Source organism: Triticum urartu, chromosome 1 (genome assembly GCF_003073215.2).
Source record: "Triticum urartu cultivar G1812 chromosome 1, Tu2.1, whole genome shotgun sequence".
Lineage (NCBI taxonomy): Eukaryota > Viridiplantae > Streptophyta > Magnoliopsida > Poales > Poaceae > Triticum > Triticum urartu.
Window position 1 is genome coordinate 269,141,554 of NC_053022.1, and position 25,482 is coordinate 269,167,035.

Here is a 25,482-nt window from a genome sequence, read left to right on the forward strand (position 1 = left end):
TGGATTTTTAATAAACATTGAACTTCTTCATATTTTATATTTGAACCTCTCGGTATTTTCTAGAAATGGGGAAATCCGTTTTTTTGTAATTTTTGAAATGATCAATTTTTAATTTGCACTTTTTGGTTACCTTTTTTCTATGATGAGGAAATTTTCTTGTATACTCACAACATTTTATTTGAACTCTCCAATTTATTAAATTTGAACTTCGAGGGTTAACATTTTCTACATGGCCTTTTTTTGTTAGTATATGATCATCAAAGTCTCCAATTTTTTTAGTTTGAACTTCTAGGTTTTTTTGACCTTCTTCGTTATTTAAATTTGAACTTCTGTGTTTTTTTAGAAACAGGGAAAACCCTTTTTTATTAAACTTTTTGAACTACTCTGTTTTTTAGTTTATTACAAACATGTGGGGGGGGGGGGGGATGCATACAATACATTTCTTTTTCAGTTTTGAACGTACAAGGAAAAGCTGGAATCCAAAATATCTCCCTTTATCGCCGCATCAAATGTGAATCAATTAGAGAGACAACAACGTTGGCGCGCAAGAGAAATCAATACACGGAGAGAGAAGCAGCTGCCGCTTACAGGTGTGGTTAGAGCAACAGCAACACACACAAAGAGCGAGCTGGCCAGCATCTAGCAAGGTAAACATGATCTTTTCAAGGCACACATGAACCAAGCACACCATACTGGCACACGACCATAGTGACGGACAGCCGCAGTAGAACTTCATGGAACATCTCGGAAGATGACGTATAGATGTTGTGGGATTTCATGGAATGTCTCTGAAGCCATGCACAAATTTGACTGTCAAAACAATATTTATGCATAAAGTTGAATTGGAGCCATGAACAAACAATAGCTGGATTTTTACCTGTTCCCAGCAGCAGCAGGGGCAATTGGCGGGGTAAGACACATAGCTGCGCATAGAGAAAAGCAGAGGAAAGGAGGCGCACTGGGTCCTGTGGCGGCACGAAGCGAAGGTGCGTCACAATTTCCCAGGTAGCATCGTATCTGGCACGACTACCAGTAGACAAAGAAACAAATTGTATGAAATATGTACAGGTAGAACTAACAAAACTATTCATTTGTAGTACCAAAATGGGCTAAATATATGTTTGTACGTACAAGCTGTAGACAAACACTATTTTTTTGCAGAAATATTAGTTAGCTGATACACACAGGAGGCACTGCAACATATGTATCCTTTCTTTTGAAGTAAACATGAAGTGCAGCTAGCCCATCTGCAGCAAGTCGAGGTTCAGCTATAGGTAGCAGTATCCTAGTCGTTGAGTTTATCTGAACCCACGGTTGCGGTCATAACTGAACCTTTTTAAACAATTATACTTGGACGTCTCAAGATAAACAAGGTGAACTTCGATCAGATGTAGTCACGCGTCGGGGATGAGCAAAAGGTTGGGATCTAGTTGGGGGTTAATTTCATTATTCCAGCAGCAGAGTGTTTCCATCAACTGCACACAGAAGAACGTTGCATCCAAGAGACATCCGGAGAGCTTGGAACTCTTCAGTTTCTGTTCACGGAACAACAGAGTCAAATTTTCAGCCGCATGACAGGGCAGAAAAAATTATGATGAAGGTCAACATCATCAGCTAAGAAGGTCATCTCTTGGTCTAAGGTGAAGGTGGTAAGGGGATGGACAGACATGCATCATGCACCTGACTTTTTCAACATCTGACCTTCATGATCGTCCCTGTGACAATGACTTTTCAGTTTTCTTCATAAAATGGAGCTCTTTTCCCCCTTTTCGATTCCAACTTTGAACTTTTGTTAAAATGTGTACATAATCATGAACGTCAACATCTCTAAATTGCAGCAGTAACAACCACTTGAGCTTCTGTGCAAAACTTCTTTGGACTACAACCTAGAAAAAAACATACCTTTTTGTTTGGGGTATATACACAAACAGCTTATGTGCACGGGGTAGCTCAATGCGGAGACTGCCAGGCGCGTGGGGCTGAATCAAAGGCGGCAACAGCATGGAGGAAGAGGGCAACAACATCATGGAGGAAGAGGGGGCGACAGTGATCCTAGGTTGTGCGTGGTGGCACTGCTCTGCACAGTGGCGCCAGAGCCGGGAGGCCGGCCGGGAGGAGGAAGGTGGTAGTGCGGGGTGGCGTGCGCAGCTCTCACGCCGGCGGTGGGAAAGGAGGAAGGCCACGACAACAGAGAAAGAAGGTCGTGGGGGCAGAGGAGGATGGATGCGCGTCGCCGTCAGTGGTCGAGGAGCAGGGGCGTAGTAGAAAGGATGAAGCACGAGGTGGCGGTGGCGGCGCAATTTGGGGAGTGAGCGGCGGTAGCGGTGTGACCGTGGAGTGCGGAGGCGGTTGTGGGGCGATCTGGGGAGGGCGGCGGTGGCGGCGTGACCCGGTGACGGTGGTGGCGGCCCGATTTGGGGAGAGCGGCGACGGCTGCTTCGGCCGATTCGGCCGGTTCGGCCGGTGTTCGGGACGGCATCGGGGAAGAAGCTAGGGGAGGCGGGGGAGGCAGGCTGGATCGGGCATGGCACGCGGGCGCCGGGGAAGAAGGCGGGGATGTGGGAGGACGATGGGGTTGGGTGGTTTTTTTTTCTTTTGCACCGGTTCGAAAACAACCAATCGCTACCTATATAGAGGCAGCTGTGATCCAAATACCTATTATAAAGATTAGAATAGTGTTGTCCTATATATATATACACATATATATATAAAGTAGGTCTATTTTAATAATACCCTTAAGACCTTATTCTAATAACACTACTGCCCTTATTCTGATAACACCTGATCCGAACACCCCGCGACCCGACGCGCGCTAGAACCCACTGAACTGCAAAAACCAAAAAAAAAACCTCCAACCCCACGCCCCACCCCACCTTCTTCCCCGGTCAAACCCCACCCACCTTCTCACCGACGCTCCACCTCCCGACCGCAAACCCAGGCCCCCGAGCCCAGCGCCACCACCCACAAGCCCCACCCCCACGAGCATGGTGCTCCGGCGGCGGACCCAGGCGTCCCCGGTCAAAACGCGCCTCCAATTTCCCGGCAGGCGCTGGATCCCGAGCGGTCGCGGCCCCCCTGTCGCCCCACTCCTCCTTCCGATGCCCCACATCCCCAGCCTTGCTTCAACGCCGCCGGCAAGCACGGCCGCCTCCATTCGACCCACGCTCCAGGCATCCCCTCCTCCTTCCGCCACCACCGCCCGCAATCACCTTCCACCGCGAAGCGCCGCTGCCTTCCAGCGCCCCCCCCCCCCCCCCCCCCCCCCCCCCCCCCCCGCCCCCCCCCCCCCCCCCCCCTGCGTCAGATCCGTGAGGCCCCCGGCTGCCCCAGGGCGCCACCAACACGGATCCGGTGGGATCCACCACCATCTCTTCTCCGGCGGGCAGCGCGGCATCAGCCCGACGCTCATCAAATGGTGAGCTCCACGACGCGCTACCGCCCGGTCTTCTCCATGGCGTGGGATCCCCATCCCCCCGGCGAGCTGTCCTACTTTCCCTCCCCTCCGGCAAGATCTCCTGCATGCAGTTCGGGCTTCCACCGCGTGCAGCTCGGCCGCCAGACTTGAAGTGCGTCGGGTCGCGCGATGCGGTTCGGCGGTGCATGGCCGTGCATTTCGCGACCACCACGGCCCCCCTCACTCTACCTCAATAGCCGCGTCCTCAACCAGCGGTGCCCTCCCCTCGTCGTCGGCCACGGCGCCGCAGCCACCGGGCTCGAGCATCCTGTCATCCCCATCGATTGTTTTTTTTTGCCTTTTCAGATTCCACTTGGGCACATCGCTGCTATTCTGTTGGGGCGTCAGTACGGTGCGGCTGGATGTCGCGATCGTGCTTGCAGTCCGGTGGCACAAGGCTCGTGGTCGGATGTGCAATGCAGTGCGGTGCTATTCACCCTTCCGCAATGCAGTTCGCCGGCAGATGTGTTGACCCATCGAAGATCGACTGCACCCCCTCCCCCGACGGTGCCATGCAGTCCAGTACGTGGGTGCACGCAGCACGCCCCACCGGTGCCGTGCAGTCCAAAGTGTGGGTGCAAGCAGCACACCACCCATTCCCAAGCCCATCTCTCTCCCTCCCCGCACACGCGCCAAGTGCTCTCTATTTCTCACAAGTCGCTACAATGGCGGACCAGAAGCTCGCCAAGCTGCGCGAGGCCGTCGCCTGACTCGGCCAGATCAGGTCGATCGCTCGCTCCCTCCCATTGTTGCGTGTCTTTATCTGTATGTCTGTCTTGCTTGATGGATCGCCTGCTTAATTTCTTGGTGTTGTGTTGCGTGCAGCAACAAGGAGAAGTCCGGATTCATCAGCCTTGTCTCCCGCTACCTCATGTAATTTCTTTGTGCGCATCAGAGATGGTTCTGCTCCCGTTCATCATCCATGGTGTAGATGTTGTTACTGCAATCTCGCGACGGGTGGGTTATCTTCATCCTCTCCAGTGAGTTCTACAACGAGCAGCTGCTATCGCTCAATATCCTCCCCCACAAAGTAGTGCGGCAGGGCGGCGCTTGCAGTGTGACACTCCCGGACGAGCAGCGAACCCACTGAACCTATCGAGTAGATGAGACGATGAATCCCTGCAGAAAATGGAAGGTCCCATCCATCAGTTCTTGCATATTTTTCATACATGCGAGGTTCAGATGGCCCTGGAGTGCAGCTCGGATGGGCTGTGCGATGGCCATGGTGTGCTTTTTTTTTTCTGTTGTCCCTGGTTGTGTTGTTTTGATTGGAGGAAATTTTATGTGTTTTGCACTGCTCTGAACGTGCATTCTTTCATGGACAGAATTGCAGTACAGTGCATAGTACGAAGGAGTTAACTTTGTAAAAAAATGTACAGAGGAGTTCACTTTCTATTATTTTTGGAGGATTTATTTTTGCAAATTTGTATGGACATCGATGTAGTTTATTAAGAAAACCTTGGCGGTGCACTTCACAAAACAAAAAAAGCGATGAAGTTCATGGTTGCTCTGATGCGTTACACATGCGATTTAGTTAAACTATATTTTGCAGGAGAAGATGAACACATGAAAAAATTGATGAAGCTCACTAACATTAACAATGTAGCTCACTAATATTGACCATGTAGTCTAGATGAATTTACAAAATAAAAATAAAAAGACAAAACAATTATGTAGCTCACTCCGACATAGGTTGTGGTTCACTTCCCTCGGCACCGCGATCCACTCTTTTTCATAATTTTTTTTGAAAAAAAGACAAGAAAAACTCGAGAAAAATTACGTCCGATAAAAGAAATCATGCAGCTCGCTTGCCCGTTCGATGCAGTGCGGTTTTCTTTCCGAAACAGTGCGGTCGGCCGTATGATGTTCATCTCGTAAGTGCAAAAAAATTGTTATGGAAGCGAAGAAAAGTAATGCGGTTCATTTCTTGGTAGTGTTGAGGTTCATTTACACCAGATGTGAAGTGCACTCTACTTTCTCGTCCTTGAAAAAATTACGTTTGAATAAAAGAAACCATGCAGTTCTCTTACCCGTATGATGCAGTGCGGCTTTTCATCCAAAGCAGTGCGGTTTTCAGTCGGATGAAGTACCCACGTTGATTTAGGTGTCGCGAAAAACAGAGTGTCCGCATTTCGGTAAAATCGAAATTCCTCTTAAACCGTAAAGAATTAGAGAGAGTGTTCTACATGAAAAAGTTATGGCTTGTCGATATCATTCCAATGGCGTATTGTTTGAATCATTCTGACCAGCGGTTTGTAAAAAAATCGCGAAAAACGGCCGTTGCCTCTCGTCATCAGCCGCACGATTTTCAAAATTAACTAAAAACCGTAAAAAAAATCTCAAAACCATTTCTACGTATGAAAGTTGCGCCTTGTCCATAGCTTTCCAACGACATATTACACGCCTCGTTTCGACAAACGGTTAAAAAACTAGAGCGAAAACAGTACCGAAAATTTGAATTTTTTGAAAAACAGAATCCCGCGATTTAGTAAATTTGAAACTGCTCTTAAACCGTAACGAATTAGAGAAAGAAATAGATATCAAAAAGATGCGCCTTGACGATATCTATCCAACGGTGTATCATTTGCTTCATTCCGACAAGCGGTTTAGAAACAAAATGCGAAAAAACGCTCGCTGCCACTCGTTGTGGGCCGCACCATTTTTAAAACTGCTCTTAAACCGTGAGGAATGTCGAAAAGTGTTCAACATGGTGAAGTTGCGCCTAATCCGTAGCTTTCCAACGGTATATTACACGCCTCGTTCCGATAAACAGTTAAAAAATTAGAGCAAAAACAGTACCGAAAAAACACTACGCGCAGTTTTTTTCGACACGAAGTTCACTAGTTTGTGTAATGCAGTGCTCTTGTTAAAGAAAGTGTAGTGCTCTCGCATTGAGCATGCAGTACGTAAGTGTTATCAGAATAACTATTCTGATAATATTATCAGAATAGACGGGTTGTATATATATACACCCCAATAACGGCACATACAAAATATAGTAACATACTATGTAAAATATAGTATTTTTTGTAAAAATGTAGTAAATTACAAACTTGGGTGATAAAAATATATTTTCCGAATTACTACATTTTGTACACCATTTTACTAGATTTTGTATATAACTTTACTAGGGGGTGTAGAATAAGTTATTCTACACTCACGCTTAGAATAGTGTTACCCTATATATATATATACAGCTGGTCTATTCTGCTAATATTAGCAGAATAACTATTCTGATAACACTTTTGCATTGCATGCTTAATGCGAGGGCACTGCACTTTCAATAGCAGGGGTACTGCAATACAGAGACTAGTGAACTTCGTGTCGGAAAAAACCGCATGCGGTGTTTTTTTATACCTTTTTCGTTCTATTTTTTCAACCGTTTATTGGAACGAGGTGTGTAATATACCGTTCAGAAGCTATCGATTAGGCGCAACTTTGCCATGTTGAACACTTTCCGAGATTCCTCACGGTTTAAGAGCAGTTTTGAAAATGGTGCGGCACATGATGAGTGGCAGAGAGCGTTTTTTCGCGTTTTTTTCTAGACCGCTCGTTGGAATGAAGCAAATGATAGACATTTGGAAAGATATCATCGAGGCGCATCTTTTTCATATCTATTATTTTCTCTAATTCATTACGGTTTAAAAGCAATTTTAAATTTAGTAAAACGCGGAATTCTGTTTTTTCGATTTTTTTGTAATTTTCGTATAGTTTTCGCTCCAGTTTTTGAACCGTTTGTCGAAACGAGGCATGTGATACGCCGATGGAAAGCTACAGACGAGGCGCAAGTTTTATATGTTGAAATGATTTTGAGATTCCTTGCGGTTTTTAGTTAATTTTGAAAATCGTGTAGCTGGCGACAAGAGACAGCGACCATTTTTCGCGAAATTTTTACAAACCGCTAGTCGAAATGATTCAAATGTTATGCCGCTGGAAAGATACCGCCGACACACAAATCTTTCATGTAGAACACTCTCTCTAATTCCTTACGGTTTAAGAGCAGTTTTAAAAATACGAAAACACGGACACTCTGTTTTTCGCGACACCAAAATCGACAAGTGAACCGCATCAGACACATGGACACGCTGCTTCAGAATGAAAACCGCGCTGCATCGGACGGGCAAGTGAGCTACATGGTTCTTGTACTCTTTTTCTATTTTATTTTTATGAATGAGTTCTTTTTTTATGAATGAGAGTGGACCGCAGAGATGAGGCCAAGTGAACCACATCAAGAGGGAAAGTAAAACACAACACGAGTCTAAGTGAAACGTTGAACCATATCATTTTTTGCCATTTTTTAAACTTCTTTTATAAATGCATCCGAGCTGCATGGTGTGAGCTAGTGAGCTTCATCTTTTTTGGTCTTTATTATATTTCTTTTTATTTACCCTATTTTTTTGTTTTTTCTAATTTCCATTTGATTAACCTATTTGGACGAGGGAGGAGTGTAAACTACATGTTGTTTATTCGAAAAGAGCCAAAGCGTACTTCATGAATTGGGAAACATATTTTTATTATCAAAAGTGGACCGTGGAGTCCCTCGAAGTGCACTGCATTGTAGTTTTCTTTTTCTCCAGCTGTTTTGCCAAAGCGGGCAACTTTTGCAATTAACACAGTGAACCGCATCAGACAGAAAACCGCACTGCTTTAGACTAAAAACGCACTGCATTAAGCAGGCAATTGAAACATAACATTTTTTGTATGTCCCATTGGGCGTAAGTCAACCGCTAACTACCGAAAGTGAGCAGTAACACTCTCAAAAGTGAACGGCATAACTTTTTGTTGTCAATGGGAATTGGGTAGTGTTTGTGCGTGAGTGAACTCCTAGAGTTCAAAGTATACTCACTATATCAAGCGAACCCCCACGCATATAAAAAGTGCACTGCATTTTTACTTTACTTTTTAGCCATCATTTTTTATCAATACATTTTATTTCTTTCGTAATATGAACCTCAACAAGTTCTCTGAACTACGAGCATGGCCAGAGTAGACCGCATCACGCGGACTGCACAACTAATTGCAAAATTACAAGGGTGACGCACAAGTAAACTGCCCATACCAATAGAAATGTTGTTTTTTTTCTATTTTTTCACTCATACGTCGGATGGAACGAACTTTATCTAAAAAAAGTGTACTTGTCCCGAAGGTTTCTTTTTATTTTTCTACAACTTCAGTTCAGTTCACTTACAATTAAAATAAACTTTCTTGAACCAAATAACGGAGCTTCTTTGCAAGCACATACGCACCACACCTTACAATATTTTACAATATGAAAAGGCATAAAATGGAGTGCTTTCATGTAGGCGCAACAGAGGCATCTGACAAAACCAGGGAGCTGCAAGCAATGCGTTGATGAGCTGCACTTGCACACCGCACACACAAGGGGAGCTGCACACGCACGCGCACACGAGCTGCACGCCACGAGTCACTGCGGCCATGAACTGCACATGGATCAAAGTGACCCGCATCTAGCTGGTGGAGGACGCCGCAAACTACACATGGAAGGCACATGGGGAGGGAGCGCAGCGGTTGCTGCAGTTTTGAGGACCGCCGTGTGCAGCAGACAGATGTTCCGCTGCAAACGCGATGGGACGCCGCGGGTGAGCACTGAACCTCATCACACATGTCCCCTAGCTGCACGACCACGTTCGTTGGACTGCAATGAGGCAGAGGCGGCCTTATTGAATGGCAGTAGTTGACCTGTTCTTGCATGATAGGGTCCTTCGCACTGCATCAACCCGGCAACCGAGCCACACACAAAAAATGTTTTGAGCCGCACCGCACGACGAGGTGCACTTCATCATGTATCCCCAGTGAACCACACTGGCACGGCAGCCACGTACAAAAGCCGGAGGCCAACGGCACAGGGGTGGCGAGGCGGTTCAGAGAAAGAGCAGCATAGGATGATACGAGGTCGGGAGGTTCGGCGGAGGCCAACGAGCAACAATCCATGGAGGGGAAGAAATAATCCACGAATGGGAGGGGGATTTGGGGCTCCATGGATCCAGGGCGGAGGAGGTGGGCGCTGTGCCATGTGCTCTTTTGGATCCGGGGCGAAGAAGGTTAGGAGGTATGGCAGCCGGATGGTTCTCGCCGTGGCGTCGACGCGTCGCAGGAGAACGCGGCTTGCCGGATCTGAAGGCAGGGGCCCGTCGCAGGAGGATGGCAGCGGCGTGTCGCAAGAGGATGTGGCTTGCCGGATCCGAAGGCAGGGGCCCGTCGTAGGAGGGCGGCGGCGGTGCATCGCATGAGTACGCGGCTTGCCGGATCCAAAGGCAGGGGGTGCCTCACAAGAGGGCGGCGCCGGAGCTATAGCTGGAGGCGATGGATCTCGGGTGGCTAGATCAGGAGGTGGGAAGGGGGGCTGCTAGGGACGACGTGTAGGGTAAAATGGCGGCGTGTTGGGTAGGGCAGCCAGTGGCGGGGTTGCCGGTGGGGCTCCGACGCGCTGAAGAAGGTGGCAGGAGGAGGCGATGGCTGGGGAGAAGAAGGTTGGAGGTGGGCACGGGAAGCAGGAGGGGAGGGAAGGTGTGCGGGTCGGGGAGGTAGGTGAGATGCAGGGAAGGGAGTTCCTTTTTGTGCTATGCTAGTTGTTTCCGGTTCGGGGGCTGAGCAGGTTGGGCAGGTGTTATCAGAATAAGCTAGTGTTATTAGAATAATAGTGGGTAACAACTAGCACAACACAAAAACGAACCCCCGTCCCCGCATCTCACCTACCTCCCCGACCCTCACACCATCCCTTCCCTCCCGCTTCCCGTGCCCATCTCCAACCTTCTTCCTCCCCTCCCGCTTCCCGTGCCCACCTCCAACCTTCTTCCTCCCCAGCCATCGCCTCCTCCTACCACCTTCTTCAGCGCGTTGGAGCCCCACCGACAACCCCGCCACCGTCCGCCCTACCCAACATGCCGCCATCTTACCCTACACGCCATCCCAAGCAGCCCCCGTCCCACCTCCTATGCCGCTCTTTCTCTGAACCGCCTCGCCACCCCTGTGTCGTTAGCCTCCGGCTTCTGTATGTGGATGTTGTGCTAGTGTGGTTCACTGGGGATACATGGTGTAGTGCACCTCGTCGTGCGGTGCGGCTCAGAATAGTTTTTGCGCGAGCTCGGTTGCCGGGTTGATGCAGTGCAAAGGGCCCTGTCATGCAAGAAAAGGTCGACTACTGCCATTCAATAAGGCCGCCTCTACCTCACTAAAGTCCAATGAACGTGGTCGTGCAGCTAGGGGACATGCGTGATGAGGTTCAGTGCTCACCCGCGGCGTCACGTCGCGTTTGCAGCAGAACATCTGTCCGCTGCACACGGTGGTCCTCAAAACTGCAGCAACTAATACACTAGATGTGCAGTTCGCGGCGTCCTCCACTAGCTAGATGCGGGTCACCTTGATCCATGTGCAGTTCATGGCCGCAGTGACTCATGGTGTGCAGCTCGCGTGCGTGTGCGTGTGCAGCTCCCCTTGTGTGTGCGGTGTGCTAGTGCAGCTTGTCGACGCATTGCTTGCAGCTCCCTGGTTTTGTCAAATGCCTCTGTTGCGTCTACATCAACTTACTCCATTTTATGCCTTTTCATATTGTAAAAGATTGTAAGGTGTGGTGCGTATGTGCTTGCAAAGAAGCTTCATTATTTGGTTCAAGAAAGTTCATTTTATTTGTAAGTGAACTGAACTGAAGTTGTAGAAAAATAGAAAGAAACCTTCGTGACAAGTACACTTTTTTAGATAAAGTTTGTTCCATCCGACGTATGAGTGAAAAAATAGAAAAAAACAACATTTCTATTGGTATGGGCAGTTTACTTGTGCGTCACCCTTGTAATTTTGCAATTAGTTGTGCAGTCCCCGTGATGAGGTCTACTCTGGCCGCGCTCGTAGTTCAGAGAACTTGTTGAGGTTCAGATTATGAAAGAAATAAAATGTATTGATAAAAAATGATGGCTAAAAAATTAAAGTAAAAATGCAGTGCACTTTTTATATGCGTGGGGGTTCGCTTGATATATTAAGTATACTTTGAACTCTAGGAGTTCACTCACGCTACAAACACTACCCAATTCCCATTGACAACAAAAAGTAATGCCATTCACTTTTGAGAGTGTTACTGCTCACTTTCGGTAGTTAGCGGTTGACTTACGCCCAATGGGACATGCAAAAAATGTTATGTTTCAATTGCCTGCTTAATGCAGTGCGTTTTTAGTCTAAAGCAGTGCCGTTTTCTGTCTGATGCGGTTCACTGTGTTAATTGCAAAAGTTGCCCACTTTGGCAAAACAGCTGGAAAAAGGAAACTACAATGCAGTGCACTTCGAGGGACTCCACAGTCCACTTATGATAAAAAGAAAAGATGTTTCCCAATTCATGAAGTACGCTTTGGCTCTTTTCGAATAAACAACATGTAGTTTACACTCCTCCCTCATCCAAACAGGTGAATCAAATGGAAATTAGAAAAAAACAAAAAATAGGGTAAATAAAAAAGAAATATGACCAAAAAAGATGAAGCTCACTAGCTCTCACCATGCAGCTCGGATGCATTTATAAAAAAAAGTTAAAAAAACCGCAAAAAATGATATGGTTCAACGTTTCACTTAGACTCGTGTTGCGTTTTACTTTCCCTCTTGATGTGGTTCACTTGGCCTCATCTCTGCGGTGCACTCTCATTCGTAAAAAAAGAAATCATTCATAATTTTTTTAGAAAAAGAGTACAAGAACCATGCAGCTCGCTTGCCCGTCCAATGCAGTGCGGTTCTCAGTTTGAAGCAGTGCGTCCATGTGTCTGATGCGGTTCACTCGTCGATTTTGGTGTCGCAAAAAACAGAGTGTCCGTGTTTTCGTATTTTCAAAATTGCTCTTAAACCGTAAGGAATTAGAGAGAGTGTTCTACATGAAAATGTTGCGTCTCGACGATATCTCTCCAGCAGCGTAACGTTTGAATCATTTTGACCAGTGGTTCATAAAAAATTCATGAAAAACGGCCGTTGTCTCTCGTCGCCAGCCGCACAATTTTCAAAATTAACTAAAAACCACAAAGAATCTCAAAATCATTTCAACAAATAGAAGTTGCACCTCGTCCATAGCTTTCCAACGACGTATCACACGCCTCATTTCGATAAACGGTTCAAAAACTGGAGCGAAAACAATACGAAAATTAAAAAAACAAAAAAAAACAGAATTCCGCGATTTGCTAAATTTAAAACTGCTTTTAAACCGTAACGAATTAGAGAAAATAATAGATATGAAAAAGATGCGCCTCGATGATATCTTTCCAACTGTCTATCATTTGCTGCATTCTGATGAGCAGTTTAGAAAAAAACGCGGAAAACGCTCTGTGCCACTCGCCGTGCGTCGCACCGTTTTCAAAACTGCTCTTAAACCATGAGGAATCTCGAAAAGTGTTCAACATGGTGAAGTTGCGCCAAATCGATAGCTTCTCAACAGTATATTACACGTCCCATTCCAATAAACGGTTAAAAAACCAGAGCGAAAAAGGTATCAAAAAAACACTGCATGCGGTTTTTTCCGACACGAAGTTCACTAGTCTCTGTATTGTAGTACCCCTGCTACTGAAAGTGCAGTGCTGTCGCGTTGAGCGTGCAGTACAGAAGTGTTATCAGAATAGTTATTCTGCTAATATTAGCAGAATAGACCGGCTGTATATATAAAAACATGGCTCTTCTCTACTCTACTCTTGATCATGCGATGCTAATTTTTTCCAAGCAGTGCTTGGTCTGACTGATGTAATCCAGTATGGGAATCCCCTATCATTGTAATAAGCAGCTCAGATGTCTATATTTTAAATCATCTTCTACCTGGAAACATTGAAGAACCAATATACATCTTATTGTAACAATTCATATGCAAAAGTAACTAATGATGTGAGCATTCAACACTGATTTAAACAGACATTAAAATAGAACATGTGAAAGCATTATCCAACTATTTACTGCAACAACCTTACTGTCAATATATCTATATTTAGTTAGAAATTAAGGAGATCTAGCGAGAATTACCTAGGTGATACGAAGGCTAATTAATTGTCGAAGACCTCAACGTCTCAGAAATCCTAATGCTTAGAAAATTGCCAACCCTAGAAAGAAAATAATCATAGCTAGTACTTAGTAACACACACATAAGAAATACAGTTCAGCCGATTTGTCATTTTGACAGAACAATTGTTGAGAATGTCACTCAGCACCTAAAGAGACCTGCACCAACAGATACATAGAGAAGAGAGGTAGCATCAATTGTATCGCAGAAAGGGAACGGAAGCTCAAGCCAAGATAAAGGTTGCACATGGCCACACACACACGCTCGGTCACAATCAGCGAAGATGACGATCTATGAGAGGATCTCATGTTTATATATTGGACAATACTTGGATACCTATAGATTGCTAAGTTGGAACCCTAGGCTGGTAATGTGGAGATGGATGATTCAGACAGAGTAAAAACATACGTACATGTCAATTACACACAGAAAATAAAATAGTGGTTACTTAACTGAAATAGTAACTCGGAGTATATTACTCATGCTGTAGGGTAGAAATCATTGCATACTCATGAATTTCAGTTACTATTTCAATAGGAAACATGCATGCAGAATTCAGAGAAAATATAATGTCGCCATCACCTAAAATGTTCGATTAAAAGTGTGTTTATTGTCACCGTAGTACATTATTTTAGTTCAGTAAAAACACAAAGATGCTAGATCAGTCAGAACCTATTCGGAACTCTAGTTAAAAGTTCAAGCGAAAAGATAATGTCGCCATCATCTAAATGTGTGATTAAAAATGTGTTTTTGTCACAGTACTACATTGTTGTCAGAACTTCTTTGAAACTCAAGTTAAAAGTTCACACAGATTAATCTTCCTAGGAAAGTATACATGTTACTTTCAGTCTTCAGTTAAGGTTCCTGATTAATCCATCTATGCAAGTGAACATACAGAAGACTGGATAATTTAAAATTAATATACTCTAGTTATCCAAGCATAACAAGAAAGTGAAGGAAGAATCAATCATAAAATAAATATAAGAGCATGTGCATTGTACAGAGAAACAATGGATGTATACAGCGATTTCCCCCAAAACAAATGATTTAATTATGTGGCAACAGGGTAGATGAAATCAGAGAGGTAGGAACCTATGGAGAGGCGAATCAATTCCATATTGACAGAAGCCAAATTTCAAGTCGATCCTGCAATAGCAGGAGCAGTCACAATGTGATCAATAACGCGACCATAATGAAGTTGGAGGCAGTTAAATCATTTAAAATTTCTAGATAAAGATAATACATCCCATTTTCAATCTACTTACAAATAGTACGGTAGAGCTTAAGTTTGCTCACACATTTTTTTACAGTTCCTAATCTAGAGTACTATTTGAAGAAGTCGATATAGTGTCACGCATCTACTCTAAACATTCTGCTGCAAACAATGGAACACACAAATCTTTTAAATTCATAAACCATATTTGGTTGATAATATTTGGATCATTATCAATGTATATACCTCACTGCTTTAAATATGGAAATCACTAAAAGGGCACTCTTATATCTTGGCTGAAAACATATTATCATATTTTCTAAGATCATACTACTGAAATGAACTTAGAAAATGTACACCTCGTGGTTACATTTGCAGGGAAATTTCGTATGGGTGTTCAAAACTAAAAAAATGGATCCGCATCCCTTTTCAAACACAATAAATGTATGTGTAGTAAACAGGAATCCGTATACTCAAGTACGCCATACATCTAGGATAACTTTTGCATGGCCAAAAAATTGGAAATCTACCTACAGATCTGCCAAAGTAAGATTATACACTATATTAGAAGTCATTTTGACATCCTGGATGGAACACAAAATTATTAGAAATATATATACCACGCTACCATGCATATAATCTAGCATTTAGCACTACTCTAAAGAAATAACATACCACGTCCAAATTCTCTCCATAGGAATCGTCAACTAATTGTGTTGTCTAACCAAGGGTCGCATGGAAATACATCTGTATAAAGATTCATATAAAAAATCAATGTAAACTGGCTCATGGATAGTTGATGTATAACACAAACTTACTGCAGTATGCCAAAAAAATCAATGCAAACTGGCTCATGGATAGTTGATGTATAACACAAACTTACTGCAGTATGCCAATTTAGGCGATGCAGACCACCCTAGCTGGTTCTCCTCCACTCCCTACAACTTACAATCCGAAATAGAGAAGTGCTAAAGATAGACATGGAAAAAATCTGGTTTTCTTGATGAGACACTGTGGATCAATCTAACTTATTAATGGTTCGGTGATGAATTCAATGGCTAGAGAGGAGACCAGGAGGGATTTACGATGCGGAGTTACTTACCTGTGGGGAGGTAAAGGATTAATGGGAGATGAACTTGCCACCAGACCCACATAATTTCCTAGATTGGCAGCCTCAAGTATCAATGGCAGCCTCCTTTCTTCAAACTATCGTGCTTGGACCTCCGCAATCTAATGCATGAACCAACCTGGAATTGAAAACTTGAAAAAAAAGAAGAGATCCAAAGGTTGGAGGAAGGGGTTGAGGAGAGATTGGATTGCAGCATAGATGAAAAGTTGACATTTAGGATGGGAGTCTCTAGGGCATGGAGAGGCGGTAGAAGAGGAATGGTGGAGGAGGCGTAGGAGGAAGATAGGGCAATGGGCAGAAGGAGGAATAGTTTCTCCGGGACTCCATGAGAGATTTATTTCGACGACTATAGATACAGAACACGCAGATCCAATGGGTTAGCATGGAGATTTTACCTAGGGTTATATGGGTTGATCTCCATCGTAATAACTCAGTCCCATCGGATTAACAACTCGTAAAATCTAATTAACATGGAATTTTTTTGAGAGTCCAGAATTAGTATAGGTATAGATAGATAGATAGATTTCCAATCAATAATATGTCATACACATACAGTATTAGAAAGGCTACAAAGCCCCCCGTCCCCACACTTTCTTGTAAATACGAGCTTCTCCGTAAGTTTGTATAGAACCAAAAACTTTGTCACCTCATCAAAACGTATATTCCAACTCCGAGATGGTTGCACCACTCCATAGATGGATCACTAGAGCTTGCGTACCTTATTAGCATCCTTAGGATTGAATAAACCTTCTGGTTGCATCATATACAACTCTTACTTAAGGAAACCGTTAAGGAATGTTGTTTTGATGTCCATCTGCCAGATTTCATAATAAAAAAACGCGGTAATTTCTAACATAATTCTAACAAATTTCAGCATCGCTATGGGTGAGAAAGTCTTATCGTAGTCAACCCCTTGAACTTGTCGAAAACCCTCTACGACAAGTCGAGCCACTACAGAAAAATACACATCCATGACATTATGGCCCAAACAAATTTTTTCTATCATGGTTATGACACTTCTATGACGATAATTGTGACAAAAACACGTATCATCATAGATGTGGTGAGCTCCTACTTCTATGACAAAAAATCATGACAGAAAATGGGCCTTCGTCCTGGATGGGCCGGGGACGCACCTGCATGACATTCTTTGGGCCGTCCATGACATACAAAATTGTGGTAGAAGTGAGGGAGAGGAAATTTCCACGGAGTTCCCGGTGATGGTGGGTGATCGAGGCCTAGCGTGCAGTGTGGTTTGTGCGTTTCTCTCTCATACGCACACGTGGTGCGAGTCGTGTTCACTATAACTGAACCCGAGCAAGGCGTTCGCTTACTGAACCCGAGCGATTGATCGATCCCACTACGTACTCAAGCCGATCGATCCTTTCGTTACTAACTAAACCCAAGCGATTCCGTCGCTGGTGCTGCTAACTAAACCCGAGCGATCGGTCACTCCTGTTGCTTATACTGAAGCCGATCGATCCCCCATGCGAGACATAGCCACCCGGTGTGTTGTGTTGCCTCTGGATGAACAATGCCCATTGCTGCTACACGCGCTATACGTACAATGAGTCGAGACGTGCGAGTCCAGCCGGTTGGTTGGATGTGGATGAACAGTACCCCGGCTGTGTATAGACGACTGCTGATACGTCACCATCGTATCTACTTTTCCAAACTCTTTTTCCCTTATTTTGGACTCTAATTTGCATGATTTGAATGAAACTGACTCGGACTGACGTTGTTTTCAGCAGAATTGCCATGGTGTTATTTTTGCGCAGAAATAAAGTTCTCGGATTGACCTGAAAATTTACAGAGAATATTTTTGGAATATATACAAAATATTGGCGCAAGAATCAGCCAGAGGGGGGCCACCCAGAGGCCACAAGCCCTGGGGCGCGCCCACTCCTGGGGTGCACCCTGCAGGCTTGTGGGCCCCCTGGAGCTCTTCCGACCCTAATTCCAACTCTATAAGTACCTATTCATGGAGAGAGAAAATTAGAGAGAAGGATTCATCGCGTTTTACGATACAAAGCCACCGCCACCTCCTGTTCTTCATAGGGAGGGCAGATCTGGAGTCCGTTCGGGGCTCCAGAGAGGGGGATTCGTCGCCATCATGATCACCAACCTTCCTCCATCACCAATTTCATGATGCTCACCGCCGAGCGCGATTAATTCCATCATAGGCTTGCTGGACGGTGATGGGTTAGATGATATTTATAATGGAATCGAGTTAGTTTTGTTAGTGTTTGATCCCTAGTATCCACTATGTTCTGAGATTGATGTTGCTATGACTTTGCTATGCTTAATGCTTGTCACTAGGACCCGAGTGCCATGATTTCAGATCTGAATCTATTATATTTTCATGAATATATTTGTGTTCTTGATACGGTCTTGCAAGTTTTAGACACCTATTATGAGTTATTATCCGCATACCCCAAGATGACAATAATTGAGATTCTTTCCGGTGATTACCGTAGTTTGAGGAGTTCATGTATTCACTAAGTGCTAATGCTTTAGTCTGGCTCTCTATTAAAAGGAGGCCTTAATATCCCTTAGTTTCAATTAGGACCCCGCTGCCATGGGACGGTAGGACAAAAGATGTCATGCAAGTTTTTTTTCCATAAGCACGTATGACTATATACGAAATACATGCCTACATTATATTGATGAACCGGAGCTAGTTCTGTGTCACCCTAGGTTATGACTGCCAAATGATGAATATCATCCGACAAAATTATCACTGCCGATCCATTGCCTACGAGCTTTTCACATATTCTTTTCTAAGTTACTTTATTGCTACTGCTGTTACAATCACTACAAAACCACTACTATTACTTTTGCCAGTGTTACCGTTACTTCCATACTACTTTACTACTAAATACTTTGCTGCAGATATTAAGTCTTTTAGGTGTGGTTGAATTGACAACTCAACTGCTAATACTTGATAATATTATTTGGCTCCCCTTGTGTCAAATCAATAAATTTGTGTTGAATACTCTACCCTCGAAAACTGTTGCAATCCCCTATACTTGTGGGTTATCCAGACCTTTTTCTGGCGCCGTTGCCGGGGAGCATAGCTCTATTTTCTGAGTCACTTGGGATTTATATCTATTGATCACTATAAGGAATTTGGAAGATACCAGAACCAAGATTTTTCCCTCTACTACGAGGGGAGGTAAGGAACTGCCATCTAGCTTTGCACTTGATTCACCTTCTGTTTTGAGTAAGCTTGCGACACCGACACCTGCTATTGATTCCGATATGTCTCATGTTATTGATGATGTTACTTCTACTATGAATGGTGCTTATGATGATACTACTTTGCTTGATAATACTGTGCCACTGGGTGAATTTCTTGATGAACAACTTGCTAGAGGTAAAGTTATTCAATATGCTGAAGATGATGATATTTCTGAAACCGATGAAATTATTGAAACTGAACACTTTGAAACACCTGTTAAACCTAGCTCTCCTAGATATGAATTGCCTATTATGCCTGAGGGTTATGTTTGTTGGGGAACGTAGTAATTTTAAAATTTTCCTACGCACACGCAAGATCATGGTGATGCATAGCAACGAGAGGGGAGAGTGTTGTCCACGTACCCTTGTAGACCGAAAGCGGAAGCGTTAGCACAACACGATTGATGTAGTCGTACGTCTTCACGATCCGACCGATCAAGTACCGAACGCACGACACCTCCGAGTTATGCACACGTTCAATTCGATGACGTCCCTCGAACTCCGATCCAGCCGAGTGTTGAGGGAGAGTTTCGTCAGCACGACGGCGTGGTGACAATGATGATGTTCTACCGACGTAGGGCTTCGCCTAAGCACCGCTACGATATGATCGAGGTGGATTATGGTGGAGGGGGGCACCGCACACGGCTAAGAGATCAAGAGATCAATTGTTGTCTCTTTGGGGTGCCCCCTGCCCCTGTATATAAAGGAGTGGAGGAGGGGGAGGGCCAGCCCTCTCTATGGCGCGCCCTAGGGGAGTCCTACTCCCACCGGGAGTAGGATTCCCCCTTTCCTAGTAGAACTAGGAGCCCTTCCAAGTAGTAGGAGTAGGAGGGAAGGAAAGGGAAGGGAAAAGGAGAAGGAAGGAAGGGGGCGCCCCCCTCCCTAGTCCAATTCGGACCAGCCCATGGGGAGGGGTGCGACCACCCTTTGAGGCCTTTCTCTCCTTTCCCGTATGGCCCATTAAGGCCCAATATGAATTCCCGTAACTCCCCGGTACTCCCGAAAATACCCAAATCACTCAGAACCTTTCCGATGTCTGAATATAGTCGTCCAATATATCGATCTTTACGTCTTGACCAGTTCGAGACTCCTTGTCATGTCCCCGATCTCATCCGGGACTCCGAACTCCTTCGGTACATCAAAACACATAAACTCATAATATAACCGTCATCGAACTTTAAGCGTGCGGACCCTACGGGTTCGAGAACTATGTAGACATGACCGAGACACGTCTCCGGTCAATAACCAATAGCGGAACCTGGATGCTCATATTGGCTCCTACATATTCTACGAAGATCTTTATCGGTCAAACCGCATAACAACATATGTTGTTCCCTTTGTCATCGGTATGTTACTTGCCCGAGATCGATCGTCGGTATCTCAATCTAGTTCAATCTCGTTACCGGCAAGTCTCTTTACTCGTTCCGTAACACATCATCCCGCAACTAACTCATTAGTTGCAATGCTTGCAAGGCTTATAGTGATGTGCATTACCGAGTGGGCCCAGAGATACCTCTTCGACAATCGGAGTGACAAATCCTAATCTCGAAATACGCCAACCCAACAAGTACCTTCGGAGACACCTGTAGAGCACCTTTATAATCACCCAGTTACGTTGTGATGTTTGGTAGCACACAAAGTGTTCCTCCGGTAAACGAGAGTTGCATAATCTCATAGTCATAGGAACATGTATAAGTCATGAAGAAAGCAATAGCAATAAACCAAACGATCAAGTGCTATGCTAACGGAATGGGTCAAGTCAATCACATCATTCTCCTAATGATGTGATCCTGTTAATCAAATGACAGCTCTTTGTCTATGGCTAGGAAACATAACCATCTTTGATCAACGAGCTAGTCAAGTAGAGGCATACTAGTGACACTCTGTTTATCTATGTATTCACACATGTATCATGTTTCCAGTTAATACAATTCTAGCATGAATAATAAACATTTATCATGATATAAGGAAATAAATAATAACTTTATTATTGCCTCTAGGGCATATTTCCTTCAGTCTCCCACTTGCACTAGAGTTAATAATCTAGTTCACATCGCCATGTGATTTAACACCAATAGTTCACATCACCATGTGATTAACACCCATAGTTCACATCGTCATGTGACTAACACCCAAAAGGTTAACTAGAGTCAATAATCTAGTTCACATCGCTATGTGATTAACACCCAAAGAGTACTAAGGTGTGATCATGTTTTGCTTGTGAGAGAAGTTTAGTCAACGGGTCTGCCACATTCAGATCCGTAAGTATTTTGCAAATTTCTATGTCAACAATGCTCTGCACGGAGCTATTCTAGCTAATTGCTCCCACTTTCAATATGTATCCAGATTGAGATTTAGAGTCATCTGGACCAGTGTCAAAATTTGCATCGACGTAACCCTTTACGATGAACCTTTTTGTCACCTCCATAATCGAGAAACATATCCTTAATCCACTAAGGATAATTTGACCGCTGTCCAGTGATCTACTCCTAGATCACTATTGTACTCCCTTGCCAAAAACAGTGTAGGGTATACAATAGATCTGGTACACAGCATGGCATATTTTATAGAACCTATGGCCAAGGCATAGGGAATGACTTCCATTCTCTCTCTATCTTCTGCCATGGTCGGGTTTTGAGTCTTACTCAACTTCACACCTTGTAACACAGGCAAGAACTCTTTCTTTGACTGTTCCATTTTGAACTACTTCAAAATCTTGTCAAGGTATGTACTCATTGAAAAACTTATCAAGCGTCTTGATCTATCTCTATAGATCTTGATGCTCAATATGTAAGCAGCTTCACCGAGGTCTTTCTTTGAAAAAATCCTTTCAAACACTCCTTTATGCTTTGCAGAATAATTCTACATTATCTCCGATCAACAATATGTCATTCACATATACTTATCAGAAATGCTGTAGTGCTCCCACTCACTTTCTTGTAAATACAGGCTTCACTGCAAGTCTGTATAAAACTATATGCTTTGATCAACTTATCAAAGCGCATATTCCAACTCTGAGATGCTTGCACCAGTCCATAGATGGATCGCTGGAGCTTGCATATTTTGTTAGCACCTTTAGGATTAACAAAACTTTCTTGTTGCATCATATACAACTCTTCTTTAATAAATCCATTAAGGAATGTAGTTTTGTTTATCCATTTGCCAGATTTCATAAAATGTGGCAATTGCTAACATGATTCGGATAGACTTAAGCATAGATACGAGTGAGAAACTCTCATCATAGTCAACACCTTGAACTTGTCGAAAACCTTTTGCGACAATTCTAGCTTTGTAGATAGTAACACTACTATCAGTGTCCGTCTTCCTCTTGAAGATCCATTTAATCTCAATGGCTCGCCGATCAATGGGAAAGTCAATCAAAGTCCATACTTTGTTCTCATACATGGATCTCATCTCAGATTTCATGGCCTCAAGCCATTTCGTGGAATCTGGGCTCATCATCGCTTCCTCATAGTTCGTAGGCTCGTCATGGTCAAGTAACATGACCTCCAGAATAGGATTACCGTATCACTCTGGTGCGGATCTCACTCTGGTTTACCTACGAGGTTTGGTAGTAACTTGATCTGAAGTTACATGATCATCGTCATTAGCTTCCTCACTAATTGGTGTAGTAGTCATAGGAACAGATTTCTGTGATGAACTACTTTCCAATAAGGGAGCAGGTACAGTTATCTCATCAAGTTCTACTTTCCTCCCACTCACTTCTTTTGAGAGAAACTCCTTCTCTAGAAAGGATCCATTCTCAGCAATGAATATCTTGCCTTCAGATCTGTGATAGAAGGTGTACCCAACATTTTCTTTTGGGTATCCTATGAAGATGCACTTCTCCGATTTGGGTTTGAGCTTATCAGGTTGAAATTTTTTCACATAAGCATTGCAACCTCAAACTTTAAGAAACGACAGCTTAGGTTTCTTGCCAAATCATAGTTCATACGGTGTCGTCTCAACGGATTTAGATGGTGCCCTATTTAATGTGAATGTAGCTATCTCTAACGCATAACCCCAAAACGATAGTGGTAAATCGTTAAGAGACATCATAGGTCACACCATATCTAATAAAGTACGGTTACGATGTTCGGACACACCATTACACTGTGGTGTTCTAGGTGGCACGATTTTGTGAAACTATTCCACATTGTTTTAATTGAAGACCAAACTCGTAACTCAAATATTTGTTTCTGCGATTAGATCGTAGAAACTTTATTTTCTTGTCACGATGATTTTCCACTTCACTCTGAAGTTCTTTGAACTTTTCAAATGTTTCAGACTTATGTTTCATCAAGTAGATATACCCATATCTGCTCAAATCATCTGTGAAGGTCAGAAAATAACGATACCCGCCGCGAGCCTCAACACTCATCGGACTGCATACATCAGTATGTATTATTTCCAATAAGTCAGTTGCTCGCTCCATTGTTCCGGAGAACAGAGTCTTAGTCATCTTGCCCATGAGGCATGGTTCGCAAGCATCAAAATGATTCATAATCAAGTGATTCCAAAAGCCCATCAACATGGAGTTTCTTCATGCGCTTTACACCAATATGACCTAAACAGCAGTGCCACAAATAAGTTGCACTATCATTATTAACATTGCATATTTTGGCTTCAATATTATGAATATGTGTATCACTACGATCGAGATCCAACGAACCATTTTCATTGGGTGTATGACCATAGAAGGTTTTATTCATGTAAACAGAACAACAATTATTCTCTAACTTAAATGAATAACCGTTTTGCAATAAACATGATCAAATCATATTCATGCTCAACGCAAACACCAAATAACATTTATTTAGGTTTAACACTAATCCCGAAAGTATAGGGAGTGTGCGACGATGATCACATCAATCTTGGAACCACTTCCAACACACATCACCACTTCACCTTTAACTAGTCTCTGTTTATTCCGCAACTCCCATTTCGAGTTACTACTCTTAGCAACTGAACCAATATCAAATACCGAGGGATTGCTATAAACACTAGTAAAGTACACATCAATAACATGTATATCAAATATAGCATTGTTCACTTTGCCATCCTTCTTATCCGCCAAATACTCGGGGCAGTTCCGCTTCCAGTGACTAGTCCCATTGCAGTAGAAGCACTTAGTCTCAGGCTTAGGTCCAGACTTGGGCTTCTTCACTTGAGCAGCAACTTGCTTGCCGTTCTTCTTGAAGTTCCCTTTCTTTCCCTTTCCATTTTCTTGAAACTAGTGGTCTTGTTAATCATCAACACTTGATGCTCTTTCTTGATTTCTACCTTCATCAATTTCATCATCATGAAAAGCTCGGGAATCATTTACGTCATCCCTTGCATACTATAGTTCATCACGAAGTTCTACTAACTTGGTGATGGTGACTAGAGAATTCTGTCAATCACTATTTTATCTGGAAGATTAACTCCCACTTGATTCAAGCGATTGTAGTACCCAGACAATCTGAGCACATGCTCACTGCTTGAGCTATTCTCCTCCATCTTTTAGCTATAGAACTTGTTGGAGACTTCATATCTCTCAACTCGGGTATTTGCTTGAAATATTATCTTCAACTCCTGGAACATCTCATATGTTCCATGACATTCAAATCGTCTTTGAAGTCCCGATTCTAAGCCGTTAAGCATGGTGCACTAAACTATCAAGTAGTCATCATATTGAGCTAGCCAAACGTTCAGAATGTCTGCATCTGCTCCTGCAATAGGTCTGTCACCTAGCGGTGCATCAAGGACATAATCCTTCTGTGCAGCAATGAGGATAATCCTCAGATCACGGATCCAATCCGCATCATTGCTACTAACATTTTTCAACTTAGTTTTCTCTAGGAACATATAAAAATTAAACGGGGAGCAACATTGCGAGCTATTGATCTACAACATAGATATACTAATACAACCAGGACTAAGTTCATGATAAATTAAAGTTCAATTAATCATATTACTTAAGAACTCCCACTAGATAGACATCCCTCTAATCATCTAAGTGATCACGTGATCCAAATCAACTAAACCATAACCGATCATCACGTGAAATGGGGTAGTCTTCAATGGTGAACATCATTATGTTGATCATATCTACTATATGATTCACGCTCGACCTTTCGGTCTCCAGTGTTTCGAGGCCATATCTGCATATGCTAGGCTCGTCAAGTTTAACCCGAGTATTTCTGCGTGTGCAAAACTGGCTTGCACCCGTTGTAGATGGACGTAGAGCTTATCACACCCGATCATCACGTGGTGTCTGGGCACGACGAACTTTGGCAACGGTGCATACTCAGGGAGAACACTTTTATCTTGAAATTTAGTGAGAGATCATCTTATAATGCTACCGTCATAACTAAGCAAAGTAAGATGTATAAAAGATAAACATCACATGCAATCAAAATATGTGACATGATATG

General features: G+C 43.6%; 1 protein-coding gene across 1 annotated transcript; it reads right to left on the reverse strand.

Moving 5' to 3' along the window:
• Window positions 1–426: 426 nt before the first annotated feature.
• LOC125532830 (WAS/WASL-interacting protein family member 3-like) lies at window positions 427–3,721 on the reverse strand. The gene is made up of 4 exons (XM_048696723.1): window positions 3,639–3,721; window positions 1,903–2,640; window positions 878–1,026; window positions 427–788 (listed from the first exon to the last, which is right to left on the reverse strand). Exons 1-4 carry the CDS (start codon window positions 3,719–3,721, stop codon window positions 733–735), a joined length of 1,026 nt encoding a protein of 341 aa, XP_048552680.1. The 3' UTR covers window positions 427–732.
• Between the last annotated feature and the right edge of the window lie 21,761 nt (window positions 3,722–25,482).

Bases quoted from the DNA above. Each gene is read 5' to 3' on its own strand.
- LOC125532830 (XM_048696723.1), bottom strand. From the start codon at position 3,721: ATGCTCGAGCCCGGTGGCTGCGGCGCCGTGGCCGACGACGAGGGGAGG. The intron at 2,641-3,638 runs GTGAGGGGGGCC...TTTGGATCACAG, and splicing joins GACGCGGCTATTGAGGTAGA to CTGCCTCTATATAGGTAGCG. The intron at 789-877 runs GTAAAAATCCAG...GCATGGCTTCAG, and splicing joins CCTGCTGCTGCTGGGAACAG to AGACATTCCATGAAATCCCA.